Source organism: Phaethon lepturus, unplaced genomic scaffold (assembly GCF_000687285.1).
Source record: "Phaethon lepturus isolate BGI_N335 unplaced genomic scaffold, ASM68728v1 scaffold23910, whole genome shotgun sequence".
Lineage (NCBI taxonomy): Eukaryota > Metazoa > Chordata > Aves > Phaethontiformes > Phaethontidae > Phaethon > Phaethon lepturus.
Genome location: NW_010510158.1, coordinates 24,979 through 46,675, shown reverse-complemented (window position 1 = coordinate 46,675; position 21,697 = coordinate 24,979). Strand labels below are relative to the sequence as shown.

The following is a 21,697-nucleotide window of genomic DNA, read 5'->3' as shown; positions in this document are numbered from 1 at the left end:
CAGACTATCATTTTACTTGCTTGCCTCAGGGTTGCCTTTCACTTCCGGGAAGAAATACCTGCAAAACTATCTTATCTTCGTCTGTTCCTTTATTAAAATTCTTCTTTGCCATGGGGCCTACCTTAAATGTATGGCTGCAGATCTGATGTGCTATGACTACTTAGTCCTGCTGGTTGGGAATCTAGACCGAGGGAAGAATTTTCTTACCATTAATAAACAAAAAATATGTGTGGTAAAAAGAGAGCTAGTTAAGCCATGTATTTTAATGCCTTACTTAGCGGTTCTGACCTGTACAGTATACTCTGTGTTGGCAGTCTGGTATTGCATGTGTACCACAATTAAAAGTTTGATGACAATAGGAACATAAAGCAGTTGCAAGGGCGTGGTTTGAAGGAGCAGAAATATAAAAGGTGAGAGAAAATTGAAGAATTGCGTTTTTATTCTGATTCTGAGGTAGCATTACTTTGTAAAACTGTATTTCTCTCTTCTATGTCCTATATCATGGTTTTATTAGCTATTAAATAGAAATAAAAATGCCCTTTTGACTCTGGGTGCCCTGCATAATGTTTAAAATACACATCAAACTACTATTTCCTTAATTTTATCTCCCTAAGAGCCGCAAATTTTAATTGAACTTATGCCAATAAATATTTGTATGTAATCTGCATCTCTCCAAGATGTCAAAAATAAAGATGGGTTTTGAAGCATGGTCCATTGTACATCCTTGCTTTTGCTTGTTTGATGAATGGTTTTTATCCAGTTTTTTTATCTTATTTATGTTCTAGGTTTGAAAATTGAAACATTATAAATGGGAATTCTGCCTTCATCAGTCATTTAGCTTTGCTCCTCTTACTAGATAATGTCATAGTTCCAGTTTACGGAGAGTGACATTGCATTCATTGGTGATACCATTCTCAAGGTTGATAAAATTTGATTAATGTGAGTACTTGGGTTTTTAAAAATATTTACATTTCATATTACCAAAACCTGTGTTAGAACCTCAACTTACTACAAGTTGTTGAAGTGACTTAAATTACTTTAAAAAAGTGTGTAAGCTGTATGTATACTGCCAAGCTTTTTTCATAAGATCAGGCACCTAAAAATTTGATGTCTTTAGTTAATCATGACATTTGCTAAATACCTTGGGTCAGAATTTCCCAACTAGGAAGACAACGTTTGAAAGACATCTGTCTTCAGAGGAAAGACCTGAAACTGTTTTTCTTATTTCATATATTCAATTAGTATTGTTTCCTTCAAAGCTGAAAGTTGGAATTTAAAAACAATGACGTTAATTATGATTAAGTTATATTTTGCTTAATATTGACTATATGTGAGAAACCTTTAAGAGGAAATTATATCAGGAGTGTTTGTGGGCTGTAGCTGAATGAAACTGAACGGCAGCTTGAAATAAATAATGAGTATTAAAGACCTAAATATTAAACCAAAGTAGTTTGACTTACTGTTTTTAATAAAGTAAAAAATAAAAATTTGAAACCATATTCAAGAGTATTTTAATTGATTTAAATAAATCCACTTTGCTTTAAAGCACAGCGAAGCAAATAATATTTTATAGTGAATGAATGTTTTCTGCTCTTAAATACAAAGTGCCTTTGCCATTGTACCTCCATCACATCACTTTTCTTTTTTTAAGGACTTTGGCAATTCAAGCCAATTTAACTTCAGCCATAAAGTACTAGATGTAATAGTCTCTTAGAGATAACTGTTAAACAGTATTTGCAAGGTTCTGAAAAGAGCTAATATAAATAAATATAAGTGTTAGTGTGAATGGATTATAAAATAAACTCCAAACTGTATTTCACAATGTAAGGCCTAAAATTCGTAATAGAAATGTGTTTCATGATAACATTAGTTATGTGCATTAAATGGTCAACGTACTGATTTCATTTGCAGAAATACTGGTCCCTTGTTGTTGGAGTTGCCCTAGATCCATAGTCTTCAAGAGACTACCAAAATGCTGAATTAAACAAAAGGAGGGAAATAATTTAGACTGTAAAGTAAAATTGGTATGAGAATATCTGCTTTAAACTTCTAGTAACTGTTACATATGTCTTGTGTTTTTTGTTTTTACAGATTTCCTTTTTGCCTCTGGAGCGTTTCGTTATGGCAGCCTCCAGTGAACAATGACATCCTTTGACAAATATAAATGCCAAAAAGCCAGACGAAAACAGTGGCCTTGTTTCATTTCTACTCCAACACAGTGAAATGGTGCTCTTAAAGTTTTGTTATTGACTCTGACTGGAAAAAAACAAACTCCTGACTGGACCTTTTTTCCCCAGCCCTCTCCCAGTGTTCTTATGGATGCTTGACACAGTGACATCATGTAGTAGGTCCTGAAGTGTTGTCATAATTAAGTTGCAATGGTTTTATACACTTCTCCATTTCCCAACAGCTTTCTGTCAGTTCTGCATTCTTTTTCCTGGGGCTTGATTTTCCCATGTTACTGGTTAGCAGATAGGCTTGTGGCCTCCTTTGTTCCAACCACCTATGAAAAACGTCAAAGAGCAGATGATCCATGCTATTTTCATGCACTCTGCATCATTATTACCACTCCCATCTACTTGGCACTGTTGGTAGCCTCTCTTCCTTTTGCGCTGATTGGCTTCTTGTTGTGGTCCCCACTCCAGTCAGCCAGAAGGCCATATATCTACTCCAGACTAGAAGACAAGAACCATGCCAACGGAGCCACACTGCTCACTGAATGGAAGGCTGCAGGGAATGGGAAAAGCTTCTGCTTTGGCAGTGCCAATGTTTGCCTGCTGCCAGATTCTCTGGCAAGATTTAATAATGTTTTCAATACGCAGGCTAGAGCTAAAGAGATTGGACGGAGGATCCGAAACGGGGCAAGCAGACCACAGATCAAAATATATATAGATTCTCCTACCAATACATCCATCAGTGCTGCAAGCTTTAGCAGCTTGGCCTCCCCCCAGGGTGGAGATAACACTAATCGTACTGTTAATGCTGGCATCAAAAGGACAACATCAATGGAGTATAAAGGAGACAATTCTGGCTCAAACAACACTGAGGACAGCAGAGAAGATAAAAGTGGAGCTGGAGAGCCAAATGAGGGAGAAGAAAACACTTGCATTGTCCGCATAAATGGAGAGGATAATGGCCACATGTCAGACACAGAAACAGATACCATCAATGGCCTGGCTCATGCCAGCGGCCCAGCGGAGCCCTCACTGGAAGGTGACACAGAGATCTCAAGAACACCTAACCACAGAGAGAAGGAAGGAGATTCTGGCAGTTTAGACAGCTACTCTGCCTCACGAGAGTCCTTAGTTAAAGTTCGTGTTGGAGATGGTACAGTGGACCAAAGCACTGTCAACAACAAGCTCCTCTATAAAGCTTCAATCATGAAGAAGACTTCAGTGCGGAAAAAGAAGCATACAGATGAGACCTTTGATCATGAGATTTCTGCTTTCTTTCCTGCCAACTTGGACTTTCTGTGTTTGCAGGAAGTGTTCGACAAAAGAGCTGCCGAGAAATTGAAAGAGCAGCTTCATCACTATTTTGAATACATTGTCTATGATGTTGGGGTCTATAGTTGCCATGGCTGCTGTAGCTTTAAGTTTGTGAACAGTGGTCTACTTTTTGCCAGCCGCTATCCTGTTATGGATGCTGCCTATCACTGTTACCCCAATGGAAGAGGAACAGACTCCTTGGCTTCCAAGGGAGCCTTGTTTCTCAAGGTAAGAGCCTTTTTGAAGCCATAAATACTGATTCCATAGATGTGACAAGTTATAAAGTTACGTTATTTTCTCTGTCATTTCTGTTAGAGTTCAAAGAGGCAATATTCAGGTCTAGGTTACCTGATATAACCTGTATGTGGGTTTTGTGGTCGAGATACTCTGTTAAAGTGATGGATGTGCGTGAAATAATGAGAGACTTCTGGAGGTAGGACTTGAGTATGATTTGAAGTGCCAAAATTTGAAGTAGTTTTTTAGTTTCTTTTTTACAGAAATAATCTTTGATAAAATGCACAAATTCTAAGGTTCATAACATGAGCATAGTACAATGCCACTGTTGCAAACCAGTTTGTGTATTTATGCAGGCATCAACAGTCTAAATGCCAGCAGAATAAAACTGAAAGAATTGCAATGAAATGTGTGGCTATGACTCTGTCTTGGTTGCAAAAGAATTGTTAAGGTGAGATACGAATAAACAAACAAAAAAAAAAAGCCTGGGACACTGGGGAGCACAGAGGATTTTCACTTAATTTAAGTACACTCTGTTAACAAACTAATGGTAGTGAGAACAGGAAGCCTGGGGTTGTACTTCTGTAAATCATAAAAAGCAAAAATAAAAGTCTACGTGCAATGATTTGCTTTTTCAAGACTGGTGGCTGTTCATGCTTAATTCTTGGGCGAATCTGGCTGTGTTCTTCATAAACTGGAAAGCAAGCTCTTCTAATTTGTGATTAGTCAAGAACCAAAGCTTTGTGCAGAGATCCGAATCTGTGGACCCAAACCTAGACACATCTGAAAATCTCCTAGGACACTGGATTTCAGATTTTTTGGGGGTTTTTTTTGGTCACAGTTTGGAATGGGTTTCACTAACTAAAAATTGAACTTTTTTTTCCTAATGCTACCAAAATACATTAGGTCCTCAAATTATATGTACTTGCTAAAGCATATGCTCACAAGTCCGCAACAAAAGCCATTAGTAGCCATTAAGAATATGGATTGTTAATAAGTATCAGTGGTGGTTTTTTGAGCCCACTGTTTGTAATTTGTAAACAAAGCAAAAACTTGTGGTATTGTGGTTTGCATAAAAAAAGCACAAGTATTAGAATTTGCAGTCTGATATTAGTCCAGTATTTCATTTATGTTTGACATAAACAAAAGCCTCTCCGTATCTGAATACAGCTTTCAAAAAATTTGGTCTAAGCTTTCCATACTGTACTCTTAAGTGTTTATAAACATCTAAAAGTTTATTTTTTTTCTTCATAAAGTTCTGCATGCAAAAAATGGACATACATATTGTGCAGTATAAATATTACCAGGGTCATAAAGACACCCTTCAATATAGGCATATATTAGGGATTAAGAGATTAAAAACAATCTGCTTTCAGTTGCCCATTGCTGAGTCATTTATTTGTTACCCTGCTAGGTAGGCTGCGATGTCTCCATTTCTCTTGCAGAAAATTAAGTCTCTCTTCAAAATTCCACTGGGATGATGAACTTAATTATGGATTCACATCATAAAATAATGTTACAGTGGAGCAGGGAATAGGGACCAATTATTATGAAGATTCAGAGGACTACATTCTTTTAAATATGACAGAATTATGGCCCAGCTAAAAGACCTTTTTTCCTCATGTCTGTGTCATTCTGACATACTGCACTTTATACCTAAAATATTTTTCATTCTGGGTTAAGTCTATCCTGATATGAAATTACTTTCTGCCTTAATTGTACATTAAGTGATCATTGGTCATTTTTTTCTTTGACAAAAAAAGAGGAGGAATGATTATTTAATTTTAGCTTTGAAACAAAGCAGGTTTGAAGGTTGTTTTTCTTGATGTAGTGCTTAATCAGCAACTGAGTGTGTGTGGACTCCAGAGACAAAAGCCACAGTAAGTAAAAGCCTGGTTTGTTTTTGAAGTCAGTGAGAATCAATCCATTAACTTCAGAAGTCTTGAGGTCTTACGCTGGGATAGCAAGCTAGCAAAGCGTATTGTAACTATGGTTGGAAGGTGTCGTTCTAGCCAGTAGTCCGCCTTTCAAAATGGACAGCTTATATCACTGCTTTTAGATACTTCTTTTACTGGCTCTTAAAATGTTTTGTACGTATATAATGCAATCCAGTCCTGCTTTAGAGTTCATCTCAGTGTGGTTTCAAAGATAGTAAGAGAGCCTTGCAGAACATGGGTCTTCTAATTGCTTTCCATTCAGCAGCGGCATGGAGTTAAGTCTCACTGTCCTATGCAAACTGTGTTTTTAAGTTCCTTGACTCCTGTGGAAAGTGCGGTGCTCCCATTTCCTGAAGTAGAAAAGACATCAGTTAAGTTTTGTTTTGGAAGTGTACTTAGATAGACCGTTCCCCTTGCATAGCTTCCATCTCTGAGTAAAGGAGCAATCGCTCTCTGTGTTATTTAAGAAAAACCCAAAAAACCCCAAAGTTGTGAAGAGCGAGTGGGGGGAGAAGACTTGCATAATTTGACACTATAGATAAAATCACTTTCTGAACCTCAGGAAAGTCCCAACATCCAAATTCAGAAGAATGTTCAGAGACAGAAACTGGTTCTCAGGTAATGAGTACAGTTTGTCTCCTTACTACAAATATAACAGTTAAGGAGATAAATTAAAGGTCTCAGAACTAAACATTTAGTGAAAGTTGAACTGTTTTGGAACAGACAGGCAAAACTGTTTTGGGGAAGCTGTGTTACAAAACAGTTCCCTTCTGCTGAGGTACAAGTATTTCACATGTTTTTTCCGTTCGGAATAGGTTCTGTTTCCAGTGAAGAGGAAATGATTTTCCATTGCCCCCCTCTTCCATGCCCTGCCTTCACCATCTAGATTGTAAAGTTCAGGTGGCGATTTGGATGGATTTGAGAGATTTGCTTAGTCATACAGAATTATTTTACCTGAGAGACTTACACAGCTCAAGGGTTATTATTAGTAGCTATAATAACAATCACCTCTTATGTACTGCTTTTCATTCACGTGTCTCAGAGTGCATGACAAAGAAGGGTCAATATCTGCTTCATAGAAGGAGAAACTAAAGCACAGGCAGGTAAAGTGATTTGATTGTGGTTTAACACCTGGGGTGTCACAACCAAGGAAAGAAGTTGGAAGTAAACCACAGAGACTTTCAACACTGTTTCGTGCTACTGAGTTCATGCTACCTAACAGCTTTCTGGAGACCTGTGCTGAGGAACGTTGCTAGCTGTGGTCTGTTCTCTTCTTAAAGATGTCTGCCACAAAAGGGGCTGCTGGCATTTTCCTGGCAGATCACAGACTGGTTTTTCCATCTGTATAGGCTGACGCTTTCCAGGTTAGCCTCCATGAAGGCATGAGGATGACATAGTTGTGAGCAGCTATTGTGTAAAGCCCATTTTCTGCATAAGTGGAGGACTCATTTACATTCAGCACTTTGATCTCATCAAACTCTAGCAGTGTTTCTGCCTCCAATCCGAGGGTCTCATTGGGACATGAGGGACACAGTCACACAAGAAATATCATATAAGAAGGGGGAAAATGTCACTTGCATCTAAGTGACAGTTTCATATCTGAAGTGTTAAACCACTGTTCCTAGTTGCCGCTAAAGCCTCAGAGGAGAAGTTAGCAAATATATAAATCAGCCAATCCATTTTCATCCTTTGAGAATCTGTGCCCTTGGAGACTCTGCCGTGACTCTCTGTTCTAGCATTGCATTTCACATTAATTTGAAAGAACCCTCAAGTCTGCTTTGTAGATTTTGTAACTCCAATTGTCTCTTACTGCTGCTCTGCTAGAGAGAGAGGAGGGAACTTGGACTGGCACAGATGCTATCCTGTGCTGGTGATTCTAAAAAGCTAGCTTGTCTGTATCCGTATATAACACCATGCAGACTGCAGTGCTTTCGGTTGCTCTGCAGCTGCTGGTTTGACACATACATAATTTTAATTCACGGTGGTTTTGACGAATTTAAAGGGATTTTTAAAATACATGTCCCTTTCCGAAATTAGATGATGATTTTGCAGTCAAATCAAGTTTAAAAGGTATCAGCGAGTGCTGAGCAGAAACTGTGTAATGCATCACCTGTGTGTAATTTACTAGAAGGCTTCAAAATGTCAAGATTCATCTTTAGATAGAGTATGTAGCCTTAGTTACACTGTCTTTTAGGGATGCCGTGTCAGTTTTGGACAGTAGCGCAATAAAACCAGAAACCATCCTTAACTTGACCTGATGAGTTACTGAATTGGAGAGCTTGTCCAGATTTTTCCAGATGTATCAATCTAATAAAACTTGTCACTTCTGCTGACAAATTTTGCCTCTCTCTAATCCTAAATTGTAATAGCTACAACAGTAACGTAAATCTAAGCCATACAAGACCTGTAAATGCATACTTGGGGTAAGGAGGTGAATGAAAGAGGTATCATTCTCAAAATGGCTATTAACTGAGGAGAGGGTTCAGAGTGGTTTTCCGTATCTTGGAGGAAGTGTGTTGCATAGAAGGCAGTTCTTCCTGCTGTTCTTAGCAGGAAGCTATTCTGGGTTTTGGCATCTGCCAAGAGAGAGAATTTTAGCAAAAGTAAGAATTCTTGCTTAAAACACAGTATGTGAACATAGAGCAAAAGCAAAACCGCAGTCTGATGTGGGTAGTTTGAACAGCTAATAGTATTCTAACAAAATCAAAAGGAATCAAAAGGAAAAAAATAGGTCTTGTGGTTTTTGCTAAATCTCTGAAAGAAGTTGTATTTAATTAATTCCTAAGCTTATTAACAGATTTACTTTTCAAATTCTCTGAAAATTACTGCTGTTCTCAGGAAGTACAGTAATTGTGCAGAGAACATGTTATTATTCATTGCTTAAGGAAACCTAGCAACCTTTGCTTTATGAGCAAAGCTAAACTTGTTTTCAAAAGAGCTGATACGGTGGTAACAGATGGTAGAAGGAGCAGTTGCTCTTCACAGCAGAACTCCATCGAAGCAGAGTTTTTACTATTTGCTACTCTCGAGGTGCCTGCTTTGTAAAATGAGGGTACCTGAATTAACCTCATTCTCCTTTTTGGTATTACTGATGCAGATACATTTTGCTTGGGTAATTTAAGCGGTCTTTACTATCCCGTGCCAGCTTGTGTGTGTTGTGGCTGAGAGTGAAGGGGCAACTTCGGCTACGCAGTTGCACAACATGTTGAGGGGAAGCTTTTTTACCTAAGGAATACAGAGAAAAGGGGGATGGCTGTTTCCTGACCCCAGTAAAAGATCACCTAGAGATTTCAGTGGTTTGATTTTCTTGTCCTTGATCAGTTGTCCAGTATCTACAGTTATCCCAAGACGTATAAAAGAAATGCCGAATGCTGTTCATGAATTTGTTTAGATAACTCTAAAGCTGTGCCATTTAAGTCAGGAGGGTAACCTAAACACTTCCCACATGTTCAGTTTCTGCTCTAAAGTGTTAATGCAGGAATTGGATAGAGTCCAATAAACTGCCTGAGACTTTTTTTTTTTTTAAAAAGGAGAAAAAGACCCTACCATGGCACTGTACCATGTTCCTTCACTTTGATATAATTCATGTTATTAATCACAGTCTTTTTCCTCTTCATTAATGGGGACGAATTAAAACTGTTGTGCAGAATGAAAAATAGGTTTGAGAGAATGTGAGTTGTGGGCTTTATCCCCTTCAGAAGAGGAAGAGCCTTTCATTCATGGCACCAATTTGCAGCCACTTTCCCTCACACATAAGCTTAATGAAGCTTTGCCAAATAATTAATTCTCTGAGTTCATGAAACAGTAATTGTTGTCACGTGGTAGGTGAGGAAAAATAGGATTCTGAAATAATCAAGTGCAAATGTGGTTATAAAGAATTGCAGAGCATCAAACAGAATTTTGAGCTGACCTCTCTAATATTTTAAACTTCTTTATTTAATATGCTTAAATAATATATTTATAATAATAAATTAGTAATTTAACTAATGTGTCATCTTTAGAAGCTGCTACATATCCCTGAAGGCAAAAGGCAGAGCTGTCGAAGTACTAAAAATAGATAGATCTTTTTACTCTATGTCTAAGCTAACCAAAAAACTACAAAAAACAGGAATAAAAGACATCTGTCTTGGAAGTTACCGCTAATCTAAGTCATCTCTCTGGGACCGGAATGTTTGAATTCTGAATGTGAGTAGCTGCAAGTTTTCCGTGGCATCTTCTCTTAACAGAAGTGAGGACTCGGGTACACAGTTTGGCTGGCTATTCCAGTTAGTTTCTTGGTGCGGACTCTCCCGTTTGTCTTGGAAAATTGCTGAAATGGAAAAAGAATGTCCAGGAGGGGTTGATAAACTTTACGGAAAAGTTGTACTGGAAAGAAAGAGAAACTGTATTTTCCATTTCTTTTCTCTTCCTCGCCCTGTTGTTTGCTCACTATAATTACAGAGGATATCTACAATGATATTCCCACAGTAGCTGAAATAGGGAGGTACAAACAGTGCACTGTTACCAGCATGTCTCGGAGCATCAAACCCGCGAGGTCTGAACCACAGGTGTGTGTGGAGGTGCCGCTACCTGTGCATGTACAGTTGCTTTATCTGCAGTCATTCCGTTGAATCTCATGCTCCTGTATTTTTAATGGAGCTTCTCTTGAACTTAAACAGTATTGGCTACATACGATAAGACGAATGTTTCTGTGGGAGTAAGTCAACTGTCACATCTACTGTAAAGTCTATTTCTGTGCCCTGCTCTTACTCTCTCTCTGGGGCATTTTACTTCCAAGACAAATGGGAACTTGAGGCCCCTGCTTAGATGATGTTCTTTACAAATGCAGTGTCCATGTTTTCGTTTGTAAGAGGAGAGGTTTTTTCCCACAGAGCGTGCAGGTGTGCCTGTCAGCCTGGCTAGTTTTTTCTTCATAATATGAACGTCATTAGCTTGACTCTTGTCATGACTGTACATTTGTTTGCCGTAGAGCTATCGACTTTGGAGACATACCCGCTTCAAAAGAATAATGCAGGAATCAGTACTAGAGTTCACATTTATTCCAATGGCAAAATTGACACCCATGGTCAAGTAAGCTGATGAAAGGAATGGTTTGCTCATTTACAGTCCAAGATGTGATTAAACTGCAATGGCTGAAGCTAGAGCTAGTCTGTGTAGTATCCCATCTCCCTGACGGAGTCCTATGTTGCATTCAGATTATTTACCTTTCCCAGCTTTGGGTTTATTGGCTGCATGTAGATTGTGGGGGGATAAACTCTGTAGAGCTCACAGGAGTATGCCCCAATTTCAGCTCTCTTCTGCTTTGCACACGTGGATTTGCTTCCCATGAAGGAAGAGGCAATGGCATCTGCTCGGACTTGTATGTATCTTAGCCCTTCGTATTGGAGGGTACACATTTAAAAACTCTTTACTTTATTTAGGATTTTCTTGAATGGCTACTTGCTGGCAGTGTGAAGCTTCTAGAAAATGTCCCTGAAGGTTAAGCTCCCCTCGTAACAAACCTTTTGGTTTTGTCTACAGGTTACTGGTCAGTGCTTGAGAATCTAGTTTGGTTCTTTAATTGAGTGGAATTCTCATAGCACGGCCCAAATTTTTAAGCATTAAAGAACATTTCCTTCCAAGCAGCTGATGATTTATTAACACAGCAGTGACATGTTTGAAGCTGGTTCTTAAGCTGGTATTGAAATACCCAAGTATATAGGTAGCAGTTCTCTGTTTTTTGTTTAGGTATCTGTTGATGCTTTTCTTGACATCCAGATATAATAGAACTGGTTTGCACTGCTGGGACAGATGTGTGTAAATACAAACTGTTTAAGACAAAATATTTGTTGTGTTTGCAGCTTTGTATACTGACTATGCTGGAGTACGGTAAACAGGAGATGTGCAGGATTTTCCAGTTAGCTCAGAAAATTCCCTTGATAGCAAGTAATGTGATTGAATTTTAAAGTTATTTCCTTCACTCTAGCTCTAAAATGTCAACTATTGCTACTCATTACTTCCCCCACCCCCCCCATCAACAAGAATCTTTCCGCCATAGCCTTGTTGGCTTGATTTCTTTCATGAGCACTGTTTATTACCTGATACCAGTCTAACTGGAGGACAAACTACTCCTTAGTCCGTACAGGACAAGTTTTTGATACACAAGTATAGCGATATATGCAATTTTGCATAGTACAGCACAGTATCAGCATGGTCTCTCCAGCGGATTGTACTAATGCTGTGGTAGGGAGATGAAATCTTTTTATTAAAAGTACTCTATGTCAAGTACTTTTAGGTACTTGACAGAGTCAGTACTCTGAAAATAAAAATTCAGAGATATCGGTTTTACGTGTATTTATTTAATTTACGGGCAGGGACAAATGTAAATATGTTGCAGGAGAAACTGGCATTTTGAATTCCAAACACAACCTTAGTAGGCTTTCCCCTTTATGGAAAAAAGCCTCTTTCTCATCTGTAGTGAGCTTTTTATGACCCCCTCCAGCTAACAAAATGTAATGTTCGGTGGTGTAACAGGGATCAGAATACAATCCTAGCTTCCAAATATTTGACTAGTTTGATTACTAACCCTTACAAATGTACTGAGAATTGAAATATATTTTGCATATTTCAGCATAATAGTGAAAAGTATTGATTTGTTTCTGCCAAAATTATATAATTGGGACATTTTAATAAACCACAAATACGTTCTCTCAGTTTTAATGTTATCTCTAGGTAACATCAGAGTTCAACAGGGTATCGCATACAACTTTTTTCCTATTGTAATAATTATCCAAGCTTTTAAAACCTTGGGAGCTTATAAGTATAATTAGATATTACCTTCCTATAAAATTCCATAGACATAGAAGAGTGGTCCATGACACAACTAAGACTACACAATGATTTTCAGAAAGCAGTATCTGAAGTAGTTCCCTATAGAAGGGTAATTCAATTAATGTATTATCGGTGCAGAGCTACTAACGTAGAACAGTTGAGGTGAACTGAAGTCAGGCTTATGGTGAAGGAGCCACCCTGGTTTATTTGCTTACATGTATTTTCTTTGTAAATGTGAATTTAGAAGTTTCTTCTGTATTAAGCAGCAGAAATTATGTTGTATTTGTGAAGTGCTGATTTGGTTTGGTGGAAGTGGAACCTTTCTGCCAAGATCCACGTTGCAGGCTGAAATGAACACTCGGTACTGCCTTCCTGCAGGACTGCCACGTAGCTGCTCAGGCCGACGCACCACAATATAATATACCCTTGAAAATGGAACAGTCTAAAAGTAGCTACAGTATTTGCCCACACAAAGGAATGTTTTTATGCAGAATTATAGGGCTTGTAATATTCCACAGGTCAAGTAGTTTTCCTGTCTGCACATTCCATAGTCCTTGTCCATCTGTGAAATACCAAAATAGACTGAATAATCAGATTTTCCTTACCATTTTATTTCAGACCATATTTAATACACTAGTGTTTCTACTGTAGCTGGGAGTTGACTAGGAGGCTGCAAAGACATTTAATTTCTCCCCTAGTAGTTGTCACAAGTATTTGCCTCCATTATGGTTATACTCAAAGTGACTCCGCGTGGCGGTTTACATCAATACTGCCACTCAAAAAAAACATGAACAAACCCACCCCAAAAGTCAAAAAGTTGGAGGAAACATGAAATCTGGGAGACAATCTGTTTTGGATGTACTTCCATGCTGGCACTTTCCAAGGCAATTCTAATTACGGTAACGTCTTCAGCTCTTGCTTTTGAGCTTTTGTTTGTCTGTTTGTTTTGGTTTTTTAAATTAGCAGAGAGTTTATGAAAGCCCCTTTCCTTCTCCCCTCAGGTGTGTGTAAAGCAGCCATTGTTCCTAGCAAGTCCAGAGCCTTGGAGCACCGTCCCCCTGCGGTGGCAACCCCCAGGGGCATTTTTTGCGCTCACCCTCCTGTGTGTAGCGGCAGTCAGTCTTTCTTCTAGGCTGTTTGTCACCCTCTGAGAGTGAAAGATCCCAAGTCCATTTGAGTATAGATCTGTGCACACAGGGACACCGCACAATACATCTTTATTTATGATTAATGGAAATGAGTGTGATCCTGTGCATAAACTGGCTGATGAGTACAAGGCCTTGTCAGGCACTCCATTACGGCTGCATGGGAAATTCTAAAGCCAATTTGAGTTGACTTCTTTTTCTCAGCTGACTACAATTTATGTTTGGATGTTCAGCTTTTAGACTTAAATCTTTTTAGATAAAGACACTGAAAATTATTCCATCTGCTTTAGTCACCAAGAGGATTCTAAGCAGCACATTCTTGCCATAAGGCAGAAAAGTTTACATACAGTATTTTCTTTTCAGTATTGTTACAGTAGATGGCATTGAAAGATGTATGTCATGCACACTTTTTCTCTGCAGCAGGAGACGCTGCAAATCGGTAAACTAGTGGAGACTTTACAATATATGGTTTTCAGTGTTGAAGAGAATTTTGAGTTAAATTTGGAAAATGTAATTCATACACCTGCCTGCCCTAGACAGTAGAGGATACAAACTAATGGTTTCCCACTTTTCTACTGGAATGGCATATGTTGCATAAAAATCTGGGAGAGAACGCTCCTTTTAATTTACCTGTGACATCATGATATATTCAGACCAAGGCAGCCTGGGGGAGGAAGAAAGAGATCTGCGTAGTGAGGCTTCGGCAGTAGTCACCTGTAGCCATCCAGCAGCTGGGCATATCTTTTGAGACTCTGCTACAATCTTGTGAGTTCAGGAGAATCCTCTGTCTTAGGGGTAGATCCACCTGTGATTTCCTTGTATTTTCCTTGTCTTCCTCTGCCTTCACCCTCCCTGAGGCAGGCTGTGTGGGAACAGCAGTAAGAACACCATCAATATCCATTTGGAAAACTGTCTAAAAGAGGACTGAACAGACTGAGGACAGAATAATGCAAGTTATTACATACTCTTCTCACTGGAACAAAACCTGAAAGTTAACAAGGCATCGCCGAGTACAAATGACTTCTAAATTCACTTGCTGCAAAGTTGACTTTCCAGTTACAAGATGAATCAGATGGTTCTTGGATAGCTGAAAAACAAGAAAATGAACCAAGCTGACAAAATTGTGTCTGTATGAAATGGAGCTCTGCTTGGTATTTAGAGGTGCCAGATGAAATTTGAGCCTAGCCTCATGAAGGAGAGTCATCTGTGGTTTTGTTTTCTGAGCCCTGGGTACCACTTTCCTCTGTGGACATTTTCTTTAGTAGGCCATGCAGTGTTGCCACGTTAATTTTCAACAGGAAAACCATACGCTCAAACTAGTTTCTTGCCTCAATCCAAATCTTGATCCTCAAATCATGTGGAATTTTGATTTGCAGCTGTAGAAGTCCTGAACTACCAAAACCTTCAATAGAGTTGAAAACCTAAACCAGAACTTGATTCCAATTTGCTTCTGTGTCCACTAGCAAATATATTTTTAAAAGATTGCAGCGTATGATATAGATGAGGAATTATACTACATTCCAGCTCCCCTGGAAGCCTTGCCTCTTCTGTGTGTAAGAGCACAGGCGCACATTGTGTTTGCATCTGCTTGACAGACATGGGGGCTGCTGCTGTGAGCTGAGGAATGTAAACACTTTGCTGAGACATAGCAAAAATCCCAACACCTTTGTAGAGGAATGTAAAAAATCCAGCAAAATCCAAAACTTGCTGTGGAATGGAGAAAACACGGTCAAAACCAGTATTTATTTCATGTTTCACCCTTCTCCCCAGACTCCTGTGGCATTTTTTCCTTCTGCATTCTAGTTTTACACAAGAATTACATTGCTGATAATATTGGTATTAGATTGCACTTCAGTGGTGGGCCTGAATCTTGCATGTGAACAAGAGCTGGGACGCAGAAGGGTGGCAATGCAACTGGGACAGAGAACCAGTGGGACTTGTGAAGAGCAGGAGAAAGTCAAATTTTTTGTGCGTGTTGCAGATCAAAACCAAACATTGAAGTAGTGGTGGGCAGGAAGGAGTCAGTAGCTGTAAGTGGGACCCCAATAAGCCCCAGTGTGTCTCTCTGGGGGCTTCTTGTACGTGTGTGTTTTCAAAATGGAGCTCAATGGAACGAGTGGTGAAAAAGGCCCGTACTGTGTACAAAGGCTGCGCAGCCGGAGTTGTATGAGCTCTTCCATTAACTACCTTTTTACTTCTTCCCCTCCCTTCCAGGTGCAAGTGGGAAGTACACCTCAGGACCAAAGAATCGTGGGATACATTTCCTGCACTCACTTGCAAGCTATTGCAGGTACTGTCCTCATTTGCATGTCTGTCTTTTTCACTATTCTAGGCCAGTGGTGGTATTCTAGTGCACAAGCAGCAAGCACTGCTCCTCCAGTCTTTCTGCCAAAGTGCAAATAGCAATGAAATAGTGAAGAAAGAAGGGTAGATAAGTGTATCCCCAAACCTTCACATTTTCAGTCTCGGAGTAATTAAGGACACAAATAAAAAATATTCCCCGAGACCTTTTCTTCTCTTTGCTCCCTCTTAACCAAATACCGTTATTTTAACAAACATATTACTATCATCATTACTCAACAGCATTTAACAACCCATGCTGTGAGTATCAGCCTATAAACTAAAATTTCTTTGTACATAACTCTGGGATTATCAGAAGATACAAGTTGGGACAATTTTTCCATCAGAAACTGGCAGCTGGAGAAGCCCAAATTCTCTTTGCTTTGACCTGCAAATTTCATACATAAATGGCTAGCAAGTTAATACACTCAATGAAAAATTCTCTCTTTGTGTTTAAAAGCAGTTCCACTGTTACATTTTACTACGGCGTGACATGGCATGCTCTGTGTCCTTTGTTTCGTGAAACAGTATTTTCTAAGGTCACTAAAGATAAAATGCAAAAACTCTTAGCAGGGTGTGGAAGGCTTTTTTTTTTTAATTTTCACTGAATTGTCTTGAGGAAGAATGAGATGTTCTTTTCAGCAGTAGATTTTTTGTGTCTGTGAACTCCACCGTTTCCCATAATCAGACTGGAATTTCATGTAGCTCTGTCAGGAGGTGGTGGAGCATGTTCCTCCTCAACCATCTTAGGACCTTTTTTCATTATAGTATCTGAACACTCAGCTCTCCTTTTAATATTGATATTCAGAACAAGACTGAGGTAGATGGGTGGCCTTATCTCTATTTTACAACCCAAGTCCAGAAAGCAAGGGGAAGAAAAGTTAGTAACTTTGGGTCGTTTCATTCCATTTTTACTGTTCTGATGCATACGTTTTGAAGTCAAGATGCTTCCCCATTTTAGCGATTTGCCTGAACACTCATGAATTAAAGTTGACAAATACTTGAAAGAGTATTCCCTCTCATTCTTGGAGATGTCTATGGAAAATTTTCCATCTTCCTCTCCTACCTTTTGCATCAAAACTGTTAGCTCTACACTTAAAGAGTAGGTGTAGTAATAAAATAAAAGCCAAATCGATAAACCTTTACTTTGTGCAAGATCAGAATTTACTGTAGCCAGAGGGGTAGAATTCCTAAGTTTTACTTGATGCAACTGCAATTCTTGTGCTCCTGGAAGCCAGAGCACACGACACAGCCCTCCTAAACTGCTTGAAGACAGCATGTATGCTGCAGACCGAGGCAGGAACGTCATGTATTATGAATGGTAGAACTTCGAACCTATGCACTGCAGCACGTCTGGGTTACCCCAGTCGGGCAGCCAGCATTCATTCTACTTTGTCAGGGCTTCAGCTGCAGAGAGACAGACTTGGGAACAAAACTGCCAGTCCCTGAAGTACATTAGAGAGACTGGCTAGTTCTAAAGAAGAGTCATGAATTTTTCAGCTACATTTTAACAATGTAACACCCTTCTCCGGTTTTCTATTTTTAACTCTGGAATTATGGTAATGTACTGTGAGATTGCTCTTAGGGAGCTGAGATTTGTTGCTGTTCTAGTTTAGGTTATAAACCTCCATTTTTTTAGTCCTGTTCTTTTTTACTACCTAGTTATGTATTCTCAGTTATTCTTTGATAACCACATTGTGAAATCCCTAAAACATTAAAGAGGAAGAGGGGGGAGGGAAGAAGAACAAGGAAGAAATGTTCTACTTTCAAAGTCAGCCTAAAGCTTCTTGAAGGGTAAAACGCAAACTTTCATTTTCCTACTTAGGTTCTTGCTTCGTATCTTCAGGCTGATCTGGTTCAAACTACATTGAAATAGAGCAGACAATGAATTTGTCCTTTGATATATCATGTTAGTTTATGTGATGAAATGGAAAACTAAAGTTCAGAAGTTTGGCAGAGCTGTGCTTTCTGATTGTATCATCTTATCCGTAACATTTCACACATTAAAAAAATTACCCAAAAAACAGTTCAACAACGTAAAGATGTGGTATCTATAAAAACAAGCACTGTTTAAAAGGTTAGCCATTTAAATCATCTTGTCATGCATGGCTGAGTGCAATTTGGCTTCCCTTCCAGGATACATAAACTTACACTTGACAGTTCTGATACTTACTTGAGTATAAAAGGAAGGGATCCAGCTGCTTATGGTCAGGGACGAACTGCTAATGCTTTTTTCAAGAGATGTGCTGGCTCAACTCTGTTCTGAGCAGTTACTATTTTTTTCAGACCTGACAGTCACCTTTTTCAATAAAACGTTAGAACTGGATATAGCTTATCCTCTCAATTCTCTACCTATTACTGAATGGTGCTACGAAGCTGTGGAAATAGCTGCATTTCAGTGACAAATAGGATCCTTTAATGAGACTGGAATGTAATTATTTTCTGAGGGGCCGTTAAGTTTACGTGGTTCTTTTATGTCTTTCAATTAGTTAGTGATTAATGTTCTGGACAGGTTTTGCTGCCTAGAATCCACCCACCTCCCAAGTCCCTTTGAGTCATGCCTTTCGGGCACTCCACCAAACCATCAAAACAGAATAAGCCTCAAGCTATTCCAGCCCAGGTCCAGATGATGTAGCACTCTGGATGTGATCTCATAACCTTGTTCGCCTCCCTGCTTTGCATTTAGTGTGCATCTAGTCATTAGCAGTACAGGTACTGGCAACTCACGCTTTCCTAGCACCACTTTCGGGTTCCACAAGCCTAACCAGAGCTTAAGCAGAACTCTGCTCCGGACTGAGAGAGATCCCTCAGTGTTTGAAATGTGGACTCTGCAACCAGGAGCAACTTCAGTGCTAAGCATCCTTAGGTTGCAATTCCACATACGTTTCTGAAAGAGCAAAGCTGGCGAGTCCACAGCGTGGCAGCTTGCCCTCACCCCCACCTCTCGGTTGTGCTGACACAACTGCTGCAGGCCATGTTGCACTTGACTGGAGACCTGAGCTAGCTGAAAAGTAACCCAGCAGAATAAAAGGGTTTTCTTCTTGTTTTGGGTGGTTTGTTTTTATCTTGTTTTTCCAGGCTATCCTGGATTAAGTATGTTACAAGTGTAGGGGTCTGCTTAATCTGTCTCACAGTCAGGTGTGACACAGCCAGTCTCAGGGCTAGACTGAAGCCTTTGGTTGTGACTTGGAAACACTTTTCCCTTTTGACTAGGCTTTCGATCCAACACTTTACAAGCCTTTTTTCCTCATCTTCCCCAGGTTCCCTGCCAATATATCCCATAGAGCTTATCGGTGCTGAGAACTCTAGTTTTAAAAACATCCACTGGATCTCTTCATTTCCTCTGACTGGGCCTGCCAGCTGCTTTGTTCAGCCATCACAGTGCTCCTTCTAATGGCTTTCAGAGTAGGACAAGACAGCCTTCCTCTGTATATAGTACCTGCCTGCAGTTCTAACTAAAGCCAGTATTTCACTTAAGCATTTCCAGAGTGAATGGAAAGGGCAAGTACGATTATCCTATAATGAACAAAGGTGAAGTTATTTATTTATGCTGGCTGAGGTTTCCCACACTACCCTTTCATCCTTCCACAAAATTTGAAGCTGAAGGGAACTTGCTAAGAATTCGGAAATGCTGTGACTGCAGGAGCCAGTCACAACACAATTATCTGCATTTTTCCAGGCCAGTTACTGAGAAAAAGAGTGTAGAGCAATTAGCACAAATCTGTATTCTCTGGCTAATCACTGGTGGCAGTCAATCAGCTCAGTGATTCGATCTGAACATTTAATTAGAGCTGAAGGCTGGAAGAAGTTGTTGAATGTTGAAGTGTTGGGTGTTACTACCTAGTGCTCTTCTATTACTATTTACTGATGCTATTTCATTTCAGCAGCGGTTTCTGAAATGTGTGCTCCCCTGATTGTTCTGGATTCAGGTTTGGCTTCTCCTCTTAGAAATGGTGAAGGTGTCTTACTTAGGTGTCTGATTAGTTCAGTTACCCTCATCTCCAAAGCTATTGATCACTAGGAGCTGGTAAGACTGAGTCTCACTAGTGATGTTTGCATACAGATACATGCAGTACCTGCTTTGTAGCTGCAGTAAGCTGGATACCGTTAGTTTAATATTAATCTCAGAAAACAGTTATATTCAAGTCACATTAGAGGATCCCATCTTTTGTCATGGAAATACAGCTCACTTCATTGCATAAGCTGCAGGCAGTGTACTGAAGTGCAATTACTTCTATGACCTCTAGTGGGGATAATCAGAGATGCCAGACTATCAGAAGTTCAACGCTTTTTCTAAGAAGAAATGAAAGTCATTTGTTTCTAGAGTTCCAAGGCTACATTTTTCTGTAAAACCCTGAGGTTATCTGGCATACAGTGCTGCTACCAAGGCTCAGCATTCTTACCGAGGGAGATACATGCCACTATGTAGTTAATGCTTTTTTAATAATAGCTATGTATGTTACCAGAGACCTTTCACAATATCCTCCTAAAATGTTTTTGCCTGTCTGGCTCTTGTTTTTCTCAAGAGTTTTCTGTTTTGGAGAATTTTACCTTGATGTGTTTCAGTTAAATGGGTTTGCTGCGTTCTTCACACTGGCCTGTGACAGGTTGCTGCCTGAATTTTAGACCCATATGGTAATGGCTGCATTATTTTATCACTCATCGTAGTGAAGCCATGCTAGATGGGTAATTCACAGAAAATGCAAAAACGTCTTTAAAATTCAGGGATATAAAAGCTGGTCTTACACAGTTAAGCAATTTATATAATCAAGAGTTTGTGTGGAGCAAGACGTTACTGCATTCTTGTCAGCAAGCACCATGCTTAGAAGTTATGCTATGAGGAAACAAAGGCAGGCCAGAAGAAAGTACTGGCCTAAAGAGATGAGACAGGATAGAAAGATTCAGATGCTGCAGAAGGAGGACAGTCCATGAATGGAATGAGTAAGCTTCATCAGCAATCAGAAAGCTGGGACTGTTCAGCTTCAGGAGGAGAAGGCTCAGGAAGGATCTTACCAATGTGTGTGAATACCTGATGGGAGGGTGCAAGGAAGATGGAGGCAGACTCTCCTCAATGGGGCCCAGTGACAGGACGAGAGGCAGTGGACACAAGTTGAAATGCAAGAAGTGCTATTTAAACAACAGAAAGCATTTTTTCTTGCAAGGGTGACTAACCACAGGACCAGGTTACCCAGAGGTCAAAGTCTCTGACTATGGAGATACTCAAAGCCTGACTGGACACAGTCCTGAGCAACCTGCTGTAGGTGACCCTGCCTGAGCAGAGGGGTTGGACTAGCTGATCTCCAGTGGTCCCTTTCAAGCTCATGCTTTCTGTGAATCTGTAATTTTGTCCGTATCTTTATAGTTAAGCAGAACACGTACATTAGTCATACACACCTTTTGCGGTTAGTGTCACCTGCTCCAGGCTGTATTTATTCCACGTGACCTATTTGTTGTGCTTTTGTCTAGCTACATCTTCACTGTAGGGCTTTCTTGTGCTGTTGTAGCAAGGGGTTTTCCTAAGACTACATTGGTCTGGATTTGTGTCAAGCTGTGTGATTAGAGTACTATGTGAAGTTGAGGTACAAGTAACTAGGAACTGTAGGTTAGGGACTAGAGCCAAGAAGCACTTGCACCTGCCTTTATTACAGCCCAACTGGTAAAGATTTGTTGGGAATAACACATGAATGGGGAAAAAAAAAAGTAATCAGATTATTTGCTGTTGGAATTACCAGTCTGAAGCAAT

At 39.6% G+C, this 21,697-nt stretch overlaps 1 protein-coding gene across 1 annotated transcript in view; it reads left to right on the top strand.

Annotated features, from left to right (window-relative positions):
* Positions 1-2,378: 2,378 nt before the first annotated feature.
* The window catches only part of SMPD3 (sphingomyelin phosphodiesterase 3, neutral membrane (neutral sphingomyelinase II)), a 32,337-nt gene continuing 13,018 nt past the window's right edge, over positions 2,379-21,697 (top strand). The window contains exons 1-2 of the mRNA XM_010296186.1: positions 2,379-3,716; positions 15,829-15,904. Coding sequence (XP_010294488.1) covers positions 2,379-3,716; positions 15,829-15,904 — 1,414 coding nt within the window. The remainder of the gene's footprint in view (positions 3,717-15,828; positions 15,905-21,697) is intronic.